Below are 22,332 nucleotides of genomic sequence, written 5' to 3' on the forward strand. Positions count from 1 at the left end.
ATAATGAATATTTACTCTATGTAAAAATACACTTCATTATGATTATCTCTGCTATGGTGATTGCAATCATTGATCTTTCATGTTACTGTGGTGATTGCTTTGGGGAGCCAAGAACTGTACCCATATAAGATGGCAAACTTAAACAATAAATGTGTGTGTATTCTGATTGTACCACCAGAGAGCCATTTCCCTATCTGTCTCCCTCTCCTGGGGCCTCCCTATTCTAGACACAATATTGGAATTAGGCCAATTAATAACCCTTAAATGGTCTATAAGTGTTCAAGTGAAAGGAAGAGTCACATATCTCTCAATTTAAATCAAAAGCTAGAAATGATTAAGCTCAGTAAGGAAGGCATGTAGAAAGTTAAGAGAGGCCAAAACGTAACCCTTGTGTGCCAAACAGCCACGTTGTGAATATGAGGAAAAAGTTCTTGAAGGAAATTAAATGTGCTATTCCAGTGAATACATGCATGATAAGAAAGTGGAACAGCCTTACTGCTGATTGGAGAAAGTTTTAGTGGTCTGGCTAGAAGATCAAACCAGCCATGCTATTCCCTTAATAATTGAGAATAGTTATTCCAAAGCATAATCCAAAACAAGGCCCTAAGTCTCTTTAATTCTGTGAAGACTGAGATAGGTGAGGAAGCTGTAGAAGAAAAGTTGGAAGCTAGCAGAAGTTTGTTCATGAAACTTAAAGAAAGAAACCATCTTCATAACATAAAAGTATAAAGTAAAACAAAAAATACTGATGCTAAAGCTACAGCAAGTCATCCAGAAGATCTAGCTAAAATAATTGATGAAGGTGTCTATAATACATAACAGATTTACAGTGTATACCCACAAAAAAAGAAAAGCCGTTTATTGGAAGAAAATGCCACCTGGGACTTTCATAGCTAGAGAGGAGAAGTTAATATCTGGCTGCAAAGCTTCAAAGGACAGGCTGACTCTCTTGTTAGGAGCTAATGCAGCTGGTGAGTTGGTGACTTTAAGTTGAACCCAATGCTCATTTATCATTCCAAAAATTCTGGGACCCTTAAGAGTTTTTTTTTTTTTTTTTTTTTTTTTTTTTTTTTTTTTTTTTTTTTTGAGACAGAATCTTGCTCTTCTCGTCCAGGCTATAGTGTAATGGCCTGATCTCAGCTCACTGCAACCTCTGCCTCCCAGGTTCAAGTGATTCTTCTACCTCAGCCTCCTAACTATCTGGGATTACAGGCACCCACCACCATGCCTGGCTGATTTTTGTGCTTTTAGTAAAGACAGGATTTCACCATGTTGGTCAGGCTGGTCTTGAACTCCTGACCCCAAGTGATCTGCCTGCCTAAGTCTCCCAAGGTGCTGGGATTACAGGCGTGAACCACTGCGCCCTGCCAGAAATTTGTTAAATCTACTCTGCCTGTATTTTAGAAATGGAACAAAACCTGTATGACAACATATCTCTTTATAGAATACTAAGCCCACTGTGGAAAACTACTGCTCAGAAATAAAAGACTTCTTTCAAAACAATAGGGCTCAATGACAACGCATCCAGTCACCCAAGAGCTCTGATGGAGATGTACAAGGAGTTTAATATTGTTCTTAAGCCTGCTACCATGACAACCATTCTGCAGCCCATGAATTAAGAAGTAATTTCAATTTTCAAGTCTTATTATTTAAGAAATACATTTATAGCTGCCACAGACAGTGATTCCTCTTATGGATCTGGCAAAGGAAATTGAAAACTTCTGGAAAGGATTCATCATTCTGTATGCCATTAAGAATATGTGTGATTTACGAGAGAAGTTCAAATATAGAAACTTTAACAATTGTTTGGAAGAGGTCGATTTCACCCCTTATGAATGACTTTGCAGGATTAGATAGAGTTCAGTGGAAAAAGCAACTGGAGATATGGTATAAACAGCAAGAAAGTTGGAATTAAAAGTGAAGTCTGAGGATAGTTCATTAACAGTGAACAGCTGAATTGCTAAAATCTCATGATAAAACCTGAATGGATGAGGAGTTGCTTCTGATAGATGAGCAAGGAAGGTATTGTTTTTGAGATGGAATCTACTTTGGATGATGATGCTGTGGGAGACTGTTGAAATGACAAAAAGAATTTAGTACACTGCATAAACCCAGTGGATAAAACAGTGGTAAGGTTTGAGAGGATTGACTCCAATTTTAAAAGGAACTTTCATATGCACTGAGAAACTAAAAAATTGATGTGACTTACTTTATTGCAATATTCACCTCACTGTGGTGGTCCAGAACCAAAACATAATGTCAGAGGTATACTTGTATTGTGAAAGGTATAAAACGTGTTTCTTGGTTCAAGTTTGGTAAATGGATGTCCAAATGTCCCAGCACTCTTTGTTGAAAAGACTATCATTTCTGTATTGAATTGCCCTTGTTCCTTTGTCAAAATTTTGTAAACTGTATTTTTCTAAGTCTATCTCCAGGCTCTTTTCCTGTTCCATTTATCAATTAGTTAGGAAACACACTCACTGTTTCCAATTTCTGGATGAGATTGTAAAGATTTGACACTATTTCTTCCTGGAATGATTGATAGAATTGACCAGTAAAACCATCAGAGCCTGGTGCTTACTTCTGTGTAAGATTATCCTCACTGATTCAATTTCTTAAATAGATATAGTGATAATCAGGTTACATATTGTTAATTTTGTGAGGTTGGATAATTTATATATTTCAAGGAACTGATCCATTTCATCTAAGGCATTAATTTTTGGCCATAGAATTGTTCATAGCATTCCATAATTTTCCTTTCAATGTGCACTATAGGATCAGGATTGATGACAATTGCTTTATTTGTGATGTTGTTAAATTGTGTCTTCTCGATTTTTTCTTAGATAGCATGATGAGAGTTTTATCAATTTCACTGATATTTTAAATGAATTAGCTTTCAATTACTTTAAAGTTCTTTGATTTAAATGTTTATTCTGCTTAGTGTTCTCTCAGGTTTCTAAATCTGTGGTTTGGTTTCTGTCAATATTTTGAAGACTTCTTGTCCATTCTTTCTTTATATGTTTCTTCTGCCCCAATTCCTCTTCTACTTCTGATATTCCAGTTACACAACTGGAATCATAAAATTCCTCTCGAAGATTTTCCACAATTTTGGGATCTTCTGATCTGCTTGTTTGTTTTCGCATTTCAGTTTGCTGTCCTGCTTGCTGTGGCTATAGGTTCTAGAAACTTCAAGTTCCTCTAATGTCCTTGTTTATGTCTCCTCTCTTGACTCTGGGATTCCTAAGGACTCCTCAGAGAGATTCTCTGCCTTACAGCTTTCTCAGCTACAATCCATGGTTATTTTGACTGGAGCCTGGTTGATGTAGTGTTTAGGTATGAAAGATGGAGAGTATAATTCAATTTTCCAATTAAATGTCAGTCTTTCATTAGACTTCTGTCACCTTCAAACATGTTTCTCCAATGGAATAGCTTCTGCCCCTCAGCTCCCTCAATACTCTAGTCTTCTCCCTGGTTACTGTGCTCTGTTTCTTTAAATACTCGAACATGTTAACATTTCCCCTTTAGTTGAGACAGGAAGATAGAAGGAGCTAAAGTGGAAGAAATGCCCTTCTCCCATGTGGGATAAAGACCTGCAAAGTTTTTTCATCTAGAGAGTAAACATTTATTACAGAGAGAGCTCAGTTTGTGATTCACAATGATTACACTCTTACCATCCTCCTGCCAGAGTCATGCACGTGAGAACCAGGATGAGGTTTCTGGAGGTAAAGCTCACAAAAATATGCCATCCCCAAGACTACAGTCCCACAAATTTCTCATTCTCTTACCATTTTACAATCAGCTTCCCACTTTAGTCAAAAGTACCATGTAAGTTTTTCTACCAGTTTATGGTCTCAGCACCTTTTACTACCTGTAGGCATATCTTGACTCTGACTCTATGCATTTGCCTGTCTTTCTAGATTTGAGGGTGTTAGTTTGCTCTGTGACCTCAAAGAAGAGTGAGACAAAGAAAATTTATTGATTTTCAGTTTGTGAGGATGGAAATGAAAACCTTCCAACTCTTTACAGCCATAGCTGAAGCTAAAAGTCTCTTCTATTTTTATGTAGTGTCAAGGCTGAATATATATTACCTATATCTTATAGTTTCTAAAAGTACCTCCTAGAGGTGATAGTAACAAGACACACTTAAACCTTAGAATTCTTCTTTTGGGAATACTTACAATTTCAGAAATCTTTTATGCTATTTAAAGCAGACAAAGTTTTCTTAAATTTGCTGAGAAAAGTCAATAGAGAATTCTGCTAAGAGAAGTCACCGCATTGATAGCTGTTATTTATAAATCATATCTAGATTTATGATATAGAAAAAGCAGAAGGAAGAAGAACATTTCAATCTTTCAAAATAATAAATAAAAATATTTTTTCCTTTTATGGGGGATATGAGATACAGAAATACTTTTTCTCCTGTAGCAACCATTTATTTGTTGAGAAGATGTTTATGAATCTAGAGGGACAAGAGAAATAACTTTTTATTTTCACTGAAGGTACACAGACATAGAAATGCAACAGCCTATGACTACCAATTTAATGTGTGATCTTGGGGGAGACAGATGTTTCAGCTTTGTCCTCTGTAAATTGTGATTGATATTTTCACTCTACATGCTTCTTGTAATTATATTAGAAAATGCATCTAAAACTTCAAAATCACTACAAATAGTTGATTTTCAGTGATCATTAGTTGTTGTTGTTTTTATTTTTTATTTAATTCTGTTGCCTACCATTTCCCAACCTAACTGACATTTTTCTGACGGTACATTGGTCCTTACATTCTCACTTAACATTGGATTTGCCCTTTTGAAGAAGAGTAGAAAGCACAACCTGACAATAGAAAAAAAGTCTATGCTACTTACTTTGCACATATTATCTCATTAATTCTCACAATGTGTCTATGTTTACAGATGTAAATCTAAAGACCAAGAGATTTTTAACTGCTTTGCGTAAGATGATGCACATAGAAAGTGAATAAATTAGAATTTCAATACAGTTCTATCAGCAGCAATAACCATATTCTTATAAGAAATCTAGAATTTCATAAAATACATTTCATATGTGAATAATATCAATTTTCAGGAAATGGACAAAGACTGACCACCTAAAACAGGATAATATAATTGTATTATCTGAAGCTAGATATCAGGTAGATGCAAATTCAAAAGCAAATCTGAGCAGAATATATTTTGTCTAATGAAATTGGCATGGTCAAGTGAAGAATGACCTGATGGGATTTTCTTGTCAACCACATTTTCATAAGCAAACAGCATTATTTTAAAAAGTACTTACAAGATAGATGTATGAAACAAAAGTAGAAGCTCCATATATGATCTTCCTAAATATTCAACTTTCCTTCTGCTATAAATAAGAAACTAAGCTGAGTTAACTTTAGGATGCTGACTCAGTAAGACTTAGGCTAACAGGATAACTCCAATAATGGCATAAAATATGTTTTAAGCATACATGCTTGTGTGGATATTTTAGAAAACTGTCATTGGTATTGCTTAATACACAAAGTAATTCTATCAGAGATTGCATCTGGAAGAAAAATGAGAGAATTTGCTTCTTGAATTGGTGTATCATGAGCCACACATGTGAAACAATTTTGCTATCTGTGTGTGCAATTAATATGAAATAAACACGTTTCATCTGAAGTTATTTTTAGTTAGATGATGTTTATCTAAAACCCCTTGTTTCAATTAACTGTAACTGATACTTGATCTGTAGTGTTATTACTTGTTTTACAGCCTGATAATAAGACATATAATATCTAGGAATGATAAAAAGCCTGATAGTAAGGAAGTCGTTATACACAGTATACCCTACCTGATGGTATGCAACAATTTTTTTCTTCAAGAACTTACTGAATATCTAATCATTGACAGGCTGTGGGCTAAGCACTGGAAATACAAGAAACTCAACACAAAATTACAATGAAAATTGTGTTAACAATTTAGCACATAATGACTATAAATGTTATGATCACAAGTATACCCGAGTTTGGTTCATATGAAGCCAAATTCCTTTATCTTTTTAAGATTTCTTATATATCACAAATGACAAAGACCAGATTAGAAAGTATAGGTTGGTGGTCTGCCAAACTATTCTTTTAATGACAATAGGTCTAAGTAAATAGTCTTCAATCGTAGCTCACTGGTGCTATGGGAGTTAGCATTCCACATTTAGACAGATTTAAATCCAAATTCGCCTACCTAGTGGCATGTAACTTTTGAGCAATTATTTAACCTCTTCAAGCTTCACAGTTTCTTTGAAGATTGAACGAGATAAAATTTAAAACCTTTATAGAACATAATATAATCTTAATTTTTCCACTTAAGATTTATAGGAGCAGTTAAAAATAATTCCTCTCTTTTTTTATGAGACTACAGAAATGTTCTTACAAAAACCTAAGTTGTGTGGTAGAGCTGAGATTAACATTATGAGAACTAGGATTAGACAGACTCCAACGTGCTTAAATTAAGGTTCTATTCCGTATAGACTGTGTTTATGAGAAGATACTCTAAACCCAATGCAACTTAGTTCCTCACCTATAAAATGCAGATAAAAGTATCTATTTTATATAATTAATCTGAGAAATACATTTTCAAAAAAAACCTGTTAATCATCTGTACTCATTAAATTATGATCCTTATTCAATTAAAATCAAGCAACATTCTTCACTCTCATTAGGCTTACTATTATTAACATGTAAAGAGGTAGAATGTAGTCTGAAAGCAGTATTTCCTATCTCAGACACCTACGGAGGTAAGCAATATAAATAGGTGAATCTGAAGCAAAATAATACAAAAAGAGATGGAGAGTGTGTCAACTGGAAAGTGTATGCCCATGGAGAACCTTTTCAAATTGAAAAAGTTTTAAATGCTAGTTGCACAAAACAAATCAAACCTGTAGGACTAATATGACCCATTGGTCCCATTCTAAGTGGCTTAACATGGTGCACAAGGGAGTTAGAGTATAAAACAAATAACTTTGTTCTCTACAGCACTTTTTTTCTTTTTGGCCCAGGGAAAATGCCTCCATGTGTTAGAACATAGGTTGTGTATTCTTCAAAGATGCATGGCCCTGGAGGTTTAAAAATAATTTCAGAAATCACACACCTAGTGATTCTAAATCTATATAGTAACTTTTGGAAGAACTGTTGTTGGTAGGTGACTTACACCATTTTTTGCAGTGGGAATTAAAAGTAAAACACACAAGGAAACTACATCTGTACTTGTAACTTTAAAGAAATTTGTGCATGCTCCTCTGAGGTTAATCCTAATTCAAGACTAAGGAAAAAAAAAAAACTGTGAAAAGCAGAAGAGAGATATGCTTGGCATAGCCTAGTAGGACATGTCATGTTCCACATCACACCCTAATATCAAAAGTAAATATTTATTAGAATACAATTTTGAGGCATTCCTTATTACAGGAAAATTAGTTTGCTCTTAGTGTTTTCTTAAATTGTCTATTTTTAATCTTATCAACTCCTAGGCAACTTGTACATCCAATAGATAAGCATGGAAAATGTATAACCTTCAGTCTTTCTGTGTGTATGCTCACACAGAAATGCTCAGAGCTGGTATGCTCAGAGCTGTTGGAGAAAAATGTCGCTGTTGGAAATTTAGGCTCTCGGTGTGACGTAGCTACTCTTCCATGTTTCCAGAATCGGCTTAGCTCCTATTATCCACAACAACCATTTAAAACCTCTTCCACCCTCATTATATCTCCAAACCCATATCTCTACTCTGAGCTTGATATTCCACCTTCTACTTCATAAAGAAAGAAGAGTCTCTCAGAAAAGACTAGTCAACTTTATGAACCTTAAACAAAACCCTCTGCTATCTGGCACATTCTCCCCAAACCACCCCAAAACACACGCACACTAACAAAAATCACTGAAACTAAAGATAGACTATTGCCTCTAAATAAAGTGGTAATAACAAAGCTTCTCATTGGGTTGCAAACTAAGTGAGGTGCTTTTTATTAGAAGCTACCATTAACCTATCTATTCCTTGAGGATAGAGAGGAATTTCATTTGACTTCTCAAATACTTTCTGTACCTCTCATCAATGGTGGCATCTCATAAATGATTGGCTGAATAGATTAGTATACACGAGTAAGTCCCAGAGTACTTAGATGCATTCTTGAAAGACTAAAATATATGACAGTCTTTTATTGATATATGATTCTCTGACAATTATGTGAAGAAAATATGAAATTCAAATCTAAATTGCGTGGCTTAGAAGCAAAACATAGGCTATCCTCTTAGAAATGGAATCAATACAGTAGCTACTCAATTGTAAAATAGAAATGTACTAAAAATGAAAGCATTTCAATTTGGTCTTCCTTTTTCCAATTAAGCTGTTTCATTTCTTTTACATTCTTACAGTTCTCTTTCCAAATCGCATTGAAAGCTGTATGAATGAATGAAGTTTCATTTCCACAAGTTGCTTATTATTTTTATCATTTTTGATACATATAAACAAACAGTATGCAATTTCACAATGGAAAAATTTTCTATTCAATACTTACCCATTTGAAGGAAGAGGGGGTGTTGAGGGAAAGAGAGAGTAAAGAAATACTGTATGGAAAAAAGTAGGACAGTATGTTAAAATGAAGCAAACAAAACAGGGGTGCATAAAAAAGAGAATGTTATAAGTAGAAACAGCCTGTAACCTGGGGAAAGTAGATATTAATGCCTAAATCTGCTTTCCATAGAATATGTGCTCCTGGAGGAATGGCAGCATGTCAACTCCTGCTTTGATTTTATGTAGCCTCTGCTCTGCTGTGTTTAGTGTGGTCACTGAAAAATTATATTTACTCACCAACTAAGTAACCCAGCAGCATAAGTAGAGGTCTTCTTGCTGCAATGCTTTAAGACATGAATTAAAATGTAAACTGGTAAATTATCAATAAAGCTGACATAAAACTTTTTGTTCCCAAAGATAGAAAGCAAAAAGAGCATGGCCTTGGGGTAATATACTATGCCTAAAGGCTAACGAAGTCTCCTGCCACATATTATATTAGGGTATTATTACATTTTGTCTATTAGGAGCACAGTACCCTTGAGATTTTATAGGGTTTTGAACATAAATCCTTCGGAAGCTCCAATTTTAATTGATGAAGAAGTATATACCATGGCTCTTAGCTCATGAATGGGACAATACACCAAATCATTTCTTGAGATGCCTAATGTGAGTGTCAAATTACCAGCCTCCACCAAGCAAAAGGGAATGCTAATTAAAGGGGTAGGACATGTTCCAGTTGTTCCAATCAAAGAGAGCTTAATCCTTCCATAAGCTGGCTGGCTTTGTTGGAGGAAATTCTGAACAACCTTGTTACTTTTGATAACTGTAAGCCACTGACTCATGGCCCCTTGACAGCTAGCTGAGCATGTAATAACATTTCTCTGTATTTTGGGACTGGCTTAGCTGGCTTTATAATAGATTATTGTGGATGTTAAAGTGAAATGTTAGTCTTTCTTTAAAGCTCTGTATTCCCCAGTAATTAAGGTTATAAAAAGGGCACAGAGCACAATACAGTTTCAAGGTCGCCAAACACAGATGTAATAGCCTTCCGTTTGTGTAAATAAGGTATTAACCATAGGTTTATTCTGCAATTGTGTCATGAAAAATAGGTTTTTCAAGAGCAGTTTGATAGAAAAGCATTTTGAGGTATATACGAAATGTGGTCTTTTTCCTTTTAGTTCAAAAAAATTAATGGCTAAAAGGAAAAATCAAGTGACATTACAGAAAAGCAGTAAAAACGATTAAAAAAATATAAGAAGTTGAATGTTATCAGGTAAGAGGAAAATCAGACAAAAGTGCACAACTTCATCCAAAAGCATTTGAGGTCATTGGGTATAATAAGAATCTTGGAGAAATCACAACCTTTGGTATGAAAATGTCTACAGAGACCACACAAACAAGGATTTCACTTTTACTTTCAAGGTGGTGACAGTTATTGGCTGTTTGTGTTTCCGATTCAATGTAAAAGGAAAAAAGCCAGGGAAAAAGTTCACCAGAGAGAGCCATTTAACTACTTGTTTCAAAGAAAGTCATTGATATAATTTCATTCAACTCTAGTTTTGATATTCACTCACCATTTGAATGAGATCCTCATATTAGTCATTATAATAGGGAGAAATGTTTTATGCTGTATTTCATAAGAAATACTCCTTTGTGATGTTCATTTGCCATATAATTTAAAATTAAAAAATACAGAAGAAAGCTCTTCTATTCAAGTGTTGTAAAGGTAAAACAACTTTCTATAGAGCAGAAGAGTCACACTAATGGTGTAGACTTCTATTGCAGAAGAATCCTGGTGTTGGGAAAGAATAATTTACAGTGTCAGGAAGGCAATCATATTTTCATTCTACCAGATAAGATCAGGGCAGGTACTCTCCAAGGAGCAAGGCTCCTTGCTTCATTTTTGAACTGATGAAAGAGAAGATGTGCAATGCTTTATAGTGCAGACAAAAATGTCACACCAATAATTGCTATGCAGGTGCTTAAGTACATGCCAAGTAAAACCATAAATTATATTTCTCATGCATTAGGTATTAATTGTGTCAGTAGTTAAAAGAACAATTACCACATAACATGTACCTTTTTAAAAGATGGAAATAATCAAGAAACTCACTCAGATAACCTTTTGTAAAGAATTAAGACTTCTTTTCCTTTCAAGGTATTTTACATTTCTTGTCCTATCTATCTTCTAAGCAGAAATCTTCATTTTAGTCAAATTGCTTCTATTGGAATGCCATATATAATATACTGAAGGTGTCTAAAATTTGTCAAATACAAATATAATTAATAATGTGATGAATTTATTTAAAGTTAATCATAGAAAAAAAAATGAAGCTTGTATAATGTTCAGGAAGTCAAAGCCATCCTAGAATTCACCAGCCCCTTCTCTCTAACCACATAAATGTACTCAGTTCGAACTTTGTAATAAGACAAATAAATATCTCACACCCTAAAACCCAGTAACCTTATTTGGCTTGCTCTTTCTGTCTGTAGTTTTCTTGACTTAAACTCCAGCTCACATTGGCTTATGGTGAGCCCATTAACCCAATCTTGGCCAATCAGGAGCTCTGCCTTGGTATTGTTCAAACAAAAGTTGGAGAAAATAAGTGTCATTTTCCTATACAGCCTTAAGGCAATGAAGACACAAGCACTGCACTGACCTTTGCTGTAGGTCAAGTATCACTGAGTGATTGACACAAAGAGGGAAACTAAGGTAAGAGCAAGAGAAAGAAATATGCTATTCAAGTTTCTGAGTCTAGTCATCCTAAGGCTATCTGTACCATTGACCTTTCTGAGATTCAGTTAAGTAAACTTATTTCCAACCCGCTCTGGTCTGTGATACTTTAGGTTTCTGTTTACTTATAAACAAAGGAATTGTGGAACATACATCTGCATTCCCACTTGACTTTGTTATTTGTTAACATACTATGTATCAATTGCTTAAGACTTACACTGCTTGTATTTGAATTGAACTCAACCAGTTCCTAAGTAAACAACCTTGGTCTCATGTCTAAGCCTCTCTGTGATTTAAATTTCTTATACATAATTACGTACTAACCACCTTTCCCTCATGTAAATATTATGAAGATTAAATTAGTTAAAATATGTAAAGGAGTTAGCCAAGTGACTGGCAAAAGATAATAAAATCCATTAAAACAATGTTAGGTTTGATTAAGATTATAGAGCTGGCCACATAAATTGATCATTACCTTTAATCATAACAAAAATGTGTATCAGGTTGCCATTATTCTTCCCATTTTACAGATAAACAGAATAAAGAAGTGGCAGCCTCAGCACTGAATCTCAAGTTTGTTTGAATCTGATTTTTATGTTTTTCCTTTATATCAGAGTACCTTTGGCAAAATTAATATGAAACTTATCCCATAACATTATAGTTTATAATATAAGGGTCTGCCTTCTCTTCTAGATCATAAATTCTGTAATGGTGGTAACTGCATGTACTGAGTTCGCTTTGCTAACCTCAGTGCTTAGCAGTACACATGTTCTCCCTCTCCTTCAACTCTTCCCTTTCCTGCTTTTCTTTCCTCCCTTTGCCATGTGAAATGCGCATGTTAAAGGGCTGTGTGATCTGTCCGAAATTATTTGGTATGGCGCTCTTGGCTACCCATGTTTTCCCCACTTCCACAGAATATTGTCATCCAAGGAAGAGCCTTATTTCTGTTCTTTGTCTGTGGCCTGATAATTGCTTTCTACTTAGATCTGGTAGGTTCTCTTTCCTGCTGATAACCTTGTATCTGTTCTTACTGTTCTGGGTTTTGGAGGGAGTTTCCAAAATAACTCAGCTTCTATCTGTGGTCCTACTCTCTCCAATATTCATTGGTTATGACATGTTCCCACAATCACATTGCCTTTTATTCTAAATTCCGAGCATAGGCCTGGTAGGGAGCTCTATTGTAGATCTGCTAACCTTGATTGTTAATGATAGGTAATTTCCACTTTTGATCCAAATTCTTTCTTGCTAGCACCAAGATAAATGTTCCTACTCCAAAGAGCACCATCTCTCTCCAGCACATAGCCCTTACACATTTCCAGAAGGCCATGCTATCACCACAAAGCCATGAAGTTGTAGTATGTACATATAAAGCCAGAAGTGATGAGAGCAAAGGTGGCTAGGTAATATAATGTCACCATCAGTCTCAAGGGCTGTGGTAAAGCCTAGCAAGTTGCCAGTGACAAGTTAGGCCAGTTGAGGTCAGTGAAGTTCATGGCTCAGTAAAGAATGGTTTATATGGTAGGAGATTCTTTCTTACTTTTAGTTATATAAAGAAATGTCTTCATTACCAGATCAAACTTCCTTGTATTTGTAATATATTCTTAGCATGAGTGCCATATCCAAACATCTATTATCTATTACCCTGAAAATACAAAATTTATTTTAATAATTTCATAAGATTTGTTTAAATGTATTACTTATATTTAAACAACTAAAATATCTCTGTGTAGTCAATAACAGGTCATATAAAAATATCCTGAGACTGTTAAAAATGACCTAATTAATACTAACTTATTAACTTTGGCAATCTTTGTTTAACAGTTTAACTAATAGACTTCTTCAGTGTAACACAGTAGCTATCACTACAAATATTTCTGAATACTGCGAAAGTGGTAGGTTAGAGAGATATGCAAATGGAAATTATGTGCCCCTTTTCTCAATACATAATAGAGTGAAGGCATAAATAAAACCTAGATTAGTTAGCTTTCTATGGGGATTACCAATGAACAGTGAGACATATGGATTACTACTTACAGACCAACCATGGGGAGTGTAAATTGGCATAGCCACATTGGAACACTATTTGGTGTTACCATTACACTTCTATGTCCTGTGACCCATCAATTACACTTCTAGCTATTCCCAACAAAGAAGAAATGAACAATTTTGCCAAAGACAGGTAAAAGAATATAAGTAGTAGCACTGTAATACTCACAAACTAAGGGGAAAAAGCACAATGGTTTATTAGAGTAAATTTTTCTTTTAAACGTGGTATAGTATACTAGAAAATATTATAAAGTAATGAAAGCACAAATGAATACAACATGTATAAATGGGAATGAGTGTCTTAGTTCATTTGGGCTACTATAACAAAATACCATAGCTTATAAACAACATAAATTTATTTCTCATGGTTCTGGAGGCTGGGAAGCCCAAGATCAAGTTGTCAAGAGATTTAGTATGTAATGAATGTCCACACTCTAGGTTTTGCTGTGGCTTCACATAGTGGAAGGGGTGAGCAAGTTCCCTTGGACCTGCTTTTTAGGGACACTAATCCTATCCGTAAGTGAAACTCTCATAATCTAATCACTTTTCAAAGGTCCCGCCTCCTAATACCATCATTGCGGAGTTAGGATTTCAACATACAAACATTGGGGATAACAAACTATCAGAGTATAGCAAAGAGCTTCACTTACATAGTATTGCAGAAAACAAATCAGACTCAAAATCATATACCATATTTTAAACAACATAGATTGGATTTGTCTGAACTGTGTACAAATAGAAGCCAAGAAAATGATTATGCTTTGGTGGGCTACAGCAACTGGAAGTTATTACAAAGGAGTCTTCCTGGATACTGATCATTGTTACTTGGGTACATTTACCTTCTGAAAACACATTGAGCTCTGCAATGATAATATGTGCACCTTTCAGCTTGTATGTTATCCTGCAACAGTTTACTGAAACCAGAAAAAGGAATCATAAAGTAGAGTATTAAAAATGGCAACTTCTACAAGTGTTCAGAGAAAGGATCACCCAATTCTAGAGCAGCTGAAAAATGACTTATAAGAGACATAAAGATCAACTGGAATCTTGAAAGTATAGGTGTAATGCAGCATCACTCTTCTTGTTATGAGTACCTGTTACGATAAAGTTCAACTGAAAATAAGAGACAGAAAATGAACAAATGAATCAGTGTAGCTGAAACAAGATAAAATGCATTTCTCTCTCACTGAAAAACAAATTTAGAGATATGTTCAGGTGAGGTATGACAGATCCAAAGCATTCATCAGAAACCCAGGCTCCTATCTTTCCAATGCATCATGATACCGTATGTACAGCTATATTTTTGAGATGTTTATGGTTCAATATGACTGCTGAAGATGCAGATATCAGAGCCAAGGTGTTGACTGGTAGAAGAAAACAACACGAAAGGACAAACAATGGATTTTGGAGTTGAATCTATTCCCCTGAAACTATTATCTAATAGGTGTCACACTACATTTCCACCACATTTCCGTCTCATTTGTCACATGATCACACTCATCCTATAAAGAAGTTGAAAAATGCAGTCTTCCATTCTGAGAGGTAAAGTGCCAAGTTAAAATGAAAGCTTATCATTAAGACAGGAAAACGGATTTTATTGTATGTAGATAAAGTTTTCTGCCACAGTGAAGAACAATAAACTGGTTATTCCCAAGGGCCTACTTTTGTGAAACACTAGCTTGAAAGGATAAGACTGGATTCTGAAGCAGAATAGAAGTGATTTCTCTGTAACCACAGAGGATAGTAAAATGTGGCATATGTCTTTGTACAACACATGTTTAAGTGGCCATATTTTCAAGTTTTATTTTATTTATTTGTATTTATTTATCCATGTCCAGAAAAATGGCAAAATCTAGAACAAAAGACATTTCCTTGCATAGTTGAAAAGCTAAATATGAAAGTAGCTTTTGCAAATTTTTTGAAATACATCAGAAAACAAAGTTGCCTCTATGTAAGTAGGGACACCTATTAGTGATAGGTTTCTTTGATTTTAGAAATTCTTGCTATAACTTTCTAGCAAAGATACTGATTATGGCAATTTCCCTCTATATTCTTTTCCTAAAATTAAATGTGCTTAGAGATCACAACTACAAATGATTCTGAGATAACATTTACAGTAACAAACTCTAGAGGTATTTCAAAGGGCTCTTTTGAATTTTTTCAACAACAGGTTTTCAATATAGAGGAATAACCTCTGAGATTATTCAAGGCTGTCCCCTACTAGACTTTACATCCCTTGAAGGCAAGAACAATTCATTTCTAAGTGTCTCACAAATCTAGTACAGTGTCCAGTAATGAATAGATTTTTGAAGTGGGTAATGAGATAAATGAGCTGGATTGTGGCAGTGAAAACTAGCTGTACACACACACACACAAAATGTGTCCTGTTCCTTGTATAATGTGAAACTAATGATGGAACATTGCTGTTCAGGACTTTTTGAATCCAGGTGCGGTTAGGTGACCACTTGTCACCAACTGAATGGAGCAGGAAAAATGAGTAAGTCTCTGGGCCAGGGCATTTAAAAAGCAAGTTTATTGTGCTCTCTCCTTCTGCAAGTTGAAAGTAGATATTCTGAGATCCTGCAGATGGTAAAACCATAATATGAAGCTGATCTAGATTGTATCACCAAATGGCACAAAGCTACTTCCAAATTTGAACAGCCATATTAGACTTTTGGCTGAGCAAGAAATAACATTCTATTGGATTAAGTCATTGGGATTTGGTGGTCCATTTGTTTAAAAAACATCATAAATACAACAGAGACAAAGATGACTTCCTAAAGATAAAATATACAGCTTCATCCTTTTTGAGATACTGTGTATCTGAATTGAGAGAGGTGAATGAATGCTAGTCTAATTGTACTGAAAGCTTTTGTATGTACCAGCACCTGTACTTGTACAAGTAATTTGGGATTTTTTTCTTAATATAGATAGGCATATATGTAAATATCCTTATTCTGTTATTTTCAGCCATAACAGTGAAAGAGATTAAGGTTCCATTATTAGACACAAATTTTGAGGTCTCAAATAATGTGAATGCCTCTTCTTCTTCTTCTTTTTTTTAAATACAGTGTGTTATTCCCTGAAAGAATGCTTCTTCTAACTCAAAGTTTCTCAACCTCAGATTTATTGACCTTTTGGCCTGAATAATTCCCTGTTGTAGGGGGCTATACTCATTTTGTAGGATGGTTAGCAGCATTCCTGGCTTCTACTCTGTAAGTGCCCATAATATCTTGTGACCACCAAAAATGTTTTCAGACATGAGATATTGCCAAGTACTCCCTGAGAGTTTCAAAATGCCTCCTGGTTGAGAATCACCATGAGCTAAACCTTCAGATGCCATTCAGTTACTTCTACTAAATTCTAAAATGTAGATATAGATCACCAGAAAAAAAGCAAAAAGAAAGAAAAATCAGTAGGTTTACTCTACAGTTATTCAAGTGGAGTAACCTTATGCTAAGACGTCTTTGTTGCCTTGTAATTTAAAAACTACAAAATAAAAAGTTAATAATAGTGAGTCCATTTATTCTAATTTGAGTTTGCTGATAAAATATCTGTAAGCTGCATCAATGTGTGGCACATAGTATGCTTTCAAAAAATCTGTTGAAAAATGTCTAACTCTCTCCTGAACTAATAATTCCACCAAATGACATGATGGCTATTTATTCATTTATTCAAGAAATGCTAAGTTATTAAAGACAGGATCTATGCTGAGTGCTGGAGTCACAAGAAGAGGAAAGTTAATAATTATGATAGTGTCTTGAAACCTTTTTCAGAAAGACTCGATTACTCCATCAAGGCCCAACAAGGCATATAGTGCATCCTATAGCCACAAATATAGATTTTTAAAGATAAAGGTTTACAACTGAGTTGCCTTAAAAGTCTACATAAAAATTATTTAGTAAGAAAAAAGCTTTGATTTATGTATATTATAGTTTTGATATGTCATTTGGTATGTAAACATATGAATAATAAATGAAAGTTCTAAAACACACACATTTGCAAGATGATTGTATAGTTAACACAATGTATATAATAGAGACATAAGTTATCACATTTTTATAGAAGTAAATATTTTATATTTATTTCTGAAATAAGATTTGTATTTTAAGAATATTTTATCAATATATTTATGAATGCTTTGTCTCTTCTTTTTATTCTTTAAACTAAAATGATTACTAATAGGTTACATGTTCTAATATTTCAAAACAGAAAAATCAAAAAGAAGACTTAGATGAATATAAACATACTTGGAAAACTTTGATTTGTCTCTTTCTTAAGATCTTGAGAAAGCTTTTGAAAGCTTGATCCTAATCCTTTACTTTGCTTCATTTTAAAATAGACTATAAAACCAAATTCCAAGTCAGAGTTTAATTGTCATTACTCAATGCCTCTTCTGATTAGAACTGTATTTTTTTTACATCAATACATTTGCTAACTCATATTACTCCATACATTGCTTTTAACACTAACTAAAGAGTTTATTTTCTGTTTGTGAATGTAGTCATTGGAGATTCTGACTGGCCTAGGCTATTAATATCTCTGCAACCCCTAGAGAGGTGGAACTGGCCAAGGAGTTCATTCAAATTGTTCCTCTCCACCTCTAGTGTTCTTCATAAGACGTAGTTCCAAGATAGTCAGTTACAATAAAGGAGAAGCATCAAATTGGCACATTGAAATCCTGCCTAGGTTGTAGCTTAGGAGGCATTCTTTGCGTGTTACAGAAGTGCTTAGCATTAGTAGGCTCTCAACTCATATTTGCTAAGTGAAGAAGGAATAACTGAATACAGAATGGTATGTTAATTCAGTCTTTCAATCTGGATCCAGTCAATGTGGAGTCTGTGGACTCTATTAGTAACTTGCCTAGCTGTGCATGTTTTAATATAGACCGACAATTTAGTAGCTTCCCAACCTGCCTTGCTACTGAATGATGACTGGAGAACATAGGACTGCCACTGCTTTTAGAAATCCTGCTAGTGGCAAAATACAGATATACAAGTTAGAGACGTAGTTCTTAATTGTTAGTAGAAATAGAGCTTTCCCTTCAGAGCAACATATTTCAAAACAGATTTTGAAACATTTACCTAAAACATGAGCAAATAGATTTCTCAACCTCTGGGGCATTTTCAGTCTTTATATTTTAGCCAGTTATCTATCGTTTAGAATAATAATACCAGTTTCAACCATCCTACAACTACAATATTTATTCTGGGATTTTAGAGTCGCAAACATTCCTTTAGCTGCTGGGAGTTTTATTGATAGATAACCTCTGGTGTTTCAGGACTTGGAAGCTTAATATCCCTGCACTTGAGAGATTGGTACAACTCTGCCTCCTCCGACTACAAATAAAATCATCAATTAGCTGATTATCCTAACACCTTAGCTAACACCTTTATCTGAAAATACCTTCTGCTAACACTGGCATGACACAAGGGACAGTACCTTGCTCATGGCTTCTCCCTGCCAAGTTCTGATCCTTCAGTTCTTCTGCTCCCAGACCAAGCAAAAATGATGGGGGGAAAAAAGATACAAGGTCTCCTTACTCTATGATTTATGTAAGCATGATCTAACTTTATAGTATTTCCCTTCTAATCAGGATCAGCTCATAGCATCAAGAATGAGAAAAATATCCATGGGCTTTCAAAAGGCAACTTCTCTCCTTTTGCTAGGGGGTATGGGAAGGGAAATTTCAGTAAGTTCATCTCTTCCTTAGAGAAGATAGTTTCAATGTTAATTTGATTATTTTTCTATTTCGGTGTGATTCTGTGCCAAAAATCTTTTCAAGTCTGTTTCTGAAACACACATATGTATGTATATATCTATGTACAGTCAAATATTGAACAGTTAACAGTAAAGATTTATCTGTTTTTTTCTTCAGGCACCTTCTAACCCACAACTTCTGTTTCTTAGAAGTGCCTAAGGCATTGGAATGACATCAAAGAGCCAGTAACTTGGCATTTATTATATTAATACTTATCTAGGGGAAATAAGAAACTATTAGAGGCCTCCGCGCCGCAGCCCCCGCTGTAGCCGCCTCCAAGCCCGCCGCCACCGCCTCTGAGCAGAAGATGGCTGTGCCACCCACGTATGCCGATCTTGGCAAATCTGCCAGGGATGTCTTCACCAAGGGCTATGGATTTGGCTTAATAAAGCTTGATTTGAAAACAAAATCTGAGAATGGATTGGAATTTACAAGCTCAGGCTCAGCCAACACTGAGACCACCAAAGTAACGGGCAGTCTGGAAACCAAGTACAGATGGACTGAGTACGGCCTGACGTTTACAGAGAAATGGAACACCGACAATACACTAGGCACCGAGATTACTGTGGAAGATCAGCTTGCACGTGGACTGAAGCTGACCTTCGATTCATCCTTCTCACCTAACACTGGGAAAAAAAATGCTAAAATCAAGACAGGGTACAAGCGGGAGCACATTAACCTGGGCTGTGACATGGATTTCGACATTGCTGGACCTTCCATCCGGGGTGCTCTAGTGCTGGGTTACGAGGGCTGGCTGGCGGGTTACCAGATGAATTTTGAGACTGCAAAATCCCGAGTGACCCAGAGCAACTTTGCAGTTGGCTACAAGACTGATGAATTCCAGCTTCACACTAATGTGAATGACGGGACAGAGTTTGGTGGCTCCATTTACCAGAAAGTGAACAAGAAGTTGGAGACCGCTGTCAATCTCGCCTGGACAGCAGGAAACAGTAACACGCGCTTCGGAATAGCAGCCAAGTATCAGATTGACCCTGACGCCTGCTTCTCGGCTAAAGTGAACAACTCCAGCCTGATAGGTTTAGGATACACTCAGACTCTAAAGCCAGGTATCAAACTGACACTGTCAGCTCTTCTGGATGGCAAGAACGTCAATGCTGGTGGCCACAAGCTTGGTCTAGGACTGGAATTTCAAGCATAAATGAATACTGTACAATTGTTTAATTTTAAACTATTTTGCAGCATAGCTACCTTCAGAATTTAGTGTATCTTAATGTTGTATGTCTGGGATGCAAGTATTGCTAAATATGTTAGCTCTCCAGGTTAAAGATGATTCAGCTTTAAGATGTTACCCTTCCAGAGGTACAGAAGAAACCCATTTCCAGAAAAGGTCCTTTCCGTGGTAGACTCGGGGGGAGCTTGGTGGCCCCTTTGAGATGCCAGGTTTCTTTTTTATCTAAAATGGCTGCAAGTGGAAGCTGATAGTATGTAGGCACTTTGTAAATTCATATTGAGTAAATGAATGAAATTGTGATTTCCTGAGAATCGAACCTTGGTTTCCTAACCCTAATTGATGAGAGGCTTGCTGCTTGATGGTGTGTACAAACTCACCGGAATGGGACTTTTTTGGACAGATCTTCATGACCTGTTCCCACCCCAGTTCATCATCACCTCTTTTACACCAAAAGGTCTGCAGGATGTGGTCACTGTTTCTTTTGTGCCATTTTGGGGTGGAGAAGGTAGATGTGATGAAGCCAATAATTCAGGACTTATTCCTTCTTGTGTTGTGTTTTTTTTGCCCTTGCACCAGAGTATGAAATAGCTTCCAGGAGCTCCAGCTATAAGCTTGGAAGTGTCTGTGTGATCGTAATCACATGGTGACAACACTCAGAATCTAAATTGGACTTCTGTTGTATTCTCACCACTCAATTTGTTTTTTAGCAGTTTAATGGGTACATTTTAGAGTCTTCCATTTTGTGTGGAATTAGATCCTCCCCTTCAAATGCTGTAATTAACATCACTTAAAAAAACTTGAATAAAATATTGAAACCTCAAAAAAAAAAAAAAAAAAAAAAAAAAAAAAAAAGAAACTATTAGAGTGTATATTCAGAAGCTTCAAGCTTTCACTTGATCATAGCAAAATATTAACATGTAAACACTTTAAAGAAGCAATATATTTTTTTCTTGGGTAATTTAGCATTTATTTTGAGGGAAAAATTATTATCCTTGATATATCTGCAATAGCTAAAGTTCAGGTCATCTTTATCTAGCATGTGAAGGTAAGTTATTTGATAAATAGTGACCACTTCATCCTTGAGAAACCTTGCTTTAGATAAATAATCTCCAGGTAATAATTGTTATTTCTACTGCTTTATAAAGACTGCTTGAGTGTGGGGTCAAACTAACCTTTCATTAAATCAAAGCAGTGAACCAGATGCTTAGAATAATGATGATAATTAATCCATAGCCTTGTAGAAGAACAAAGGCTTATTTGAAGAAGGCATTTATATGCTAGAGTCATTTCTTTTGTTCTTGTTTTGTTTAGTGTCTCATGGTAATTGAATTCATAAGAGATTTGAGAAACATATTAGGTAACATTTATTATGTGACAGCATATCAGCATTTCAGAAAACCCTCGTGTATGTACCTAGAGAATCAATTTACCTTTGATCCAATTTTATATTATGATTAAGTATACTCAAAATCAAAATGTTATCAAATGATAAACAATAAATTCTACCTTGGTTTCATGGATTTGGTTTCTACAAATTGTATTAGTCTATTTTCATGCTGCTAATTAAGACATACCCGAGACTGGGTAATTTATAAAGAAAAAGAAGTTTGATGGACTCATGATTCCACATGGCTGGGAGGCCTCAAAATCATGGAGGAGGGCGAAAGGCACATCTTACATCACAGCAGGCAAGAGAGAGAATGAGAAGCAAGCGAAAGAAGTCTCCCTTTATAAAACCGTCAGATCTCCTGAGACTTATTTACTATCCATAAAGCAGTATGAGGAAACTGCCCCCATGATTCATTATCTCCCACAGGTCCCTCCCACAACATGTGGGAATTATGGGAGCTATAATTCAAGATGAGATTTGGGTACGGATACAGCCAAACAGCATCATTTCATTCCTAGCCCCTTCCAAATCTCATGTCCTTACATTTCAAAACCAATCATGACTTCCCAACATTCCCCCAAAGTCTTAACTCATTTCAGGATTAACTCAAACGGCCACAGTCCAACGTCTCATTTGAAACAAGGCAAGTCCCTTCCCCCTATCAGCCCGTAA

General features: G+C 35.5%; 1 protein-coding gene across 1 annotated transcript; it reads left to right on the forward strand.

Annotated features, from left to right (window-relative positions):
• Positions 1-19,322: 19,322 nt before the first annotated feature.
• LOC115894591 (voltage-dependent anion-selective channel protein 1) lies at positions 19,323-21,122 on the forward strand. The gene has a single exon (XM_030922286.1). It carries the CDS (start codon positions 19,386-19,388, stop codon positions 20,235-20,237), a length of 852 nt encoding a protein of 283 aa, XP_030778146.1. The 5' UTR covers positions 19,323-19,385; the 3' UTR covers positions 20,238-21,122.
• Positions 21,123-22,332: the final 1,210 nt, after the last annotated feature.

This window comes from Rhinopithecus roxellana, chromosome 18 (assembly GCF_007565055.1).
Source record: "Rhinopithecus roxellana isolate Shanxi Qingling chromosome 18, ASM756505v1, whole genome shotgun sequence".
NCBI classification, from domain to species: Eukaryota; Metazoa; Chordata; class Mammalia; order Primates; family Cercopithecidae; genus Rhinopithecus; species Rhinopithecus roxellana.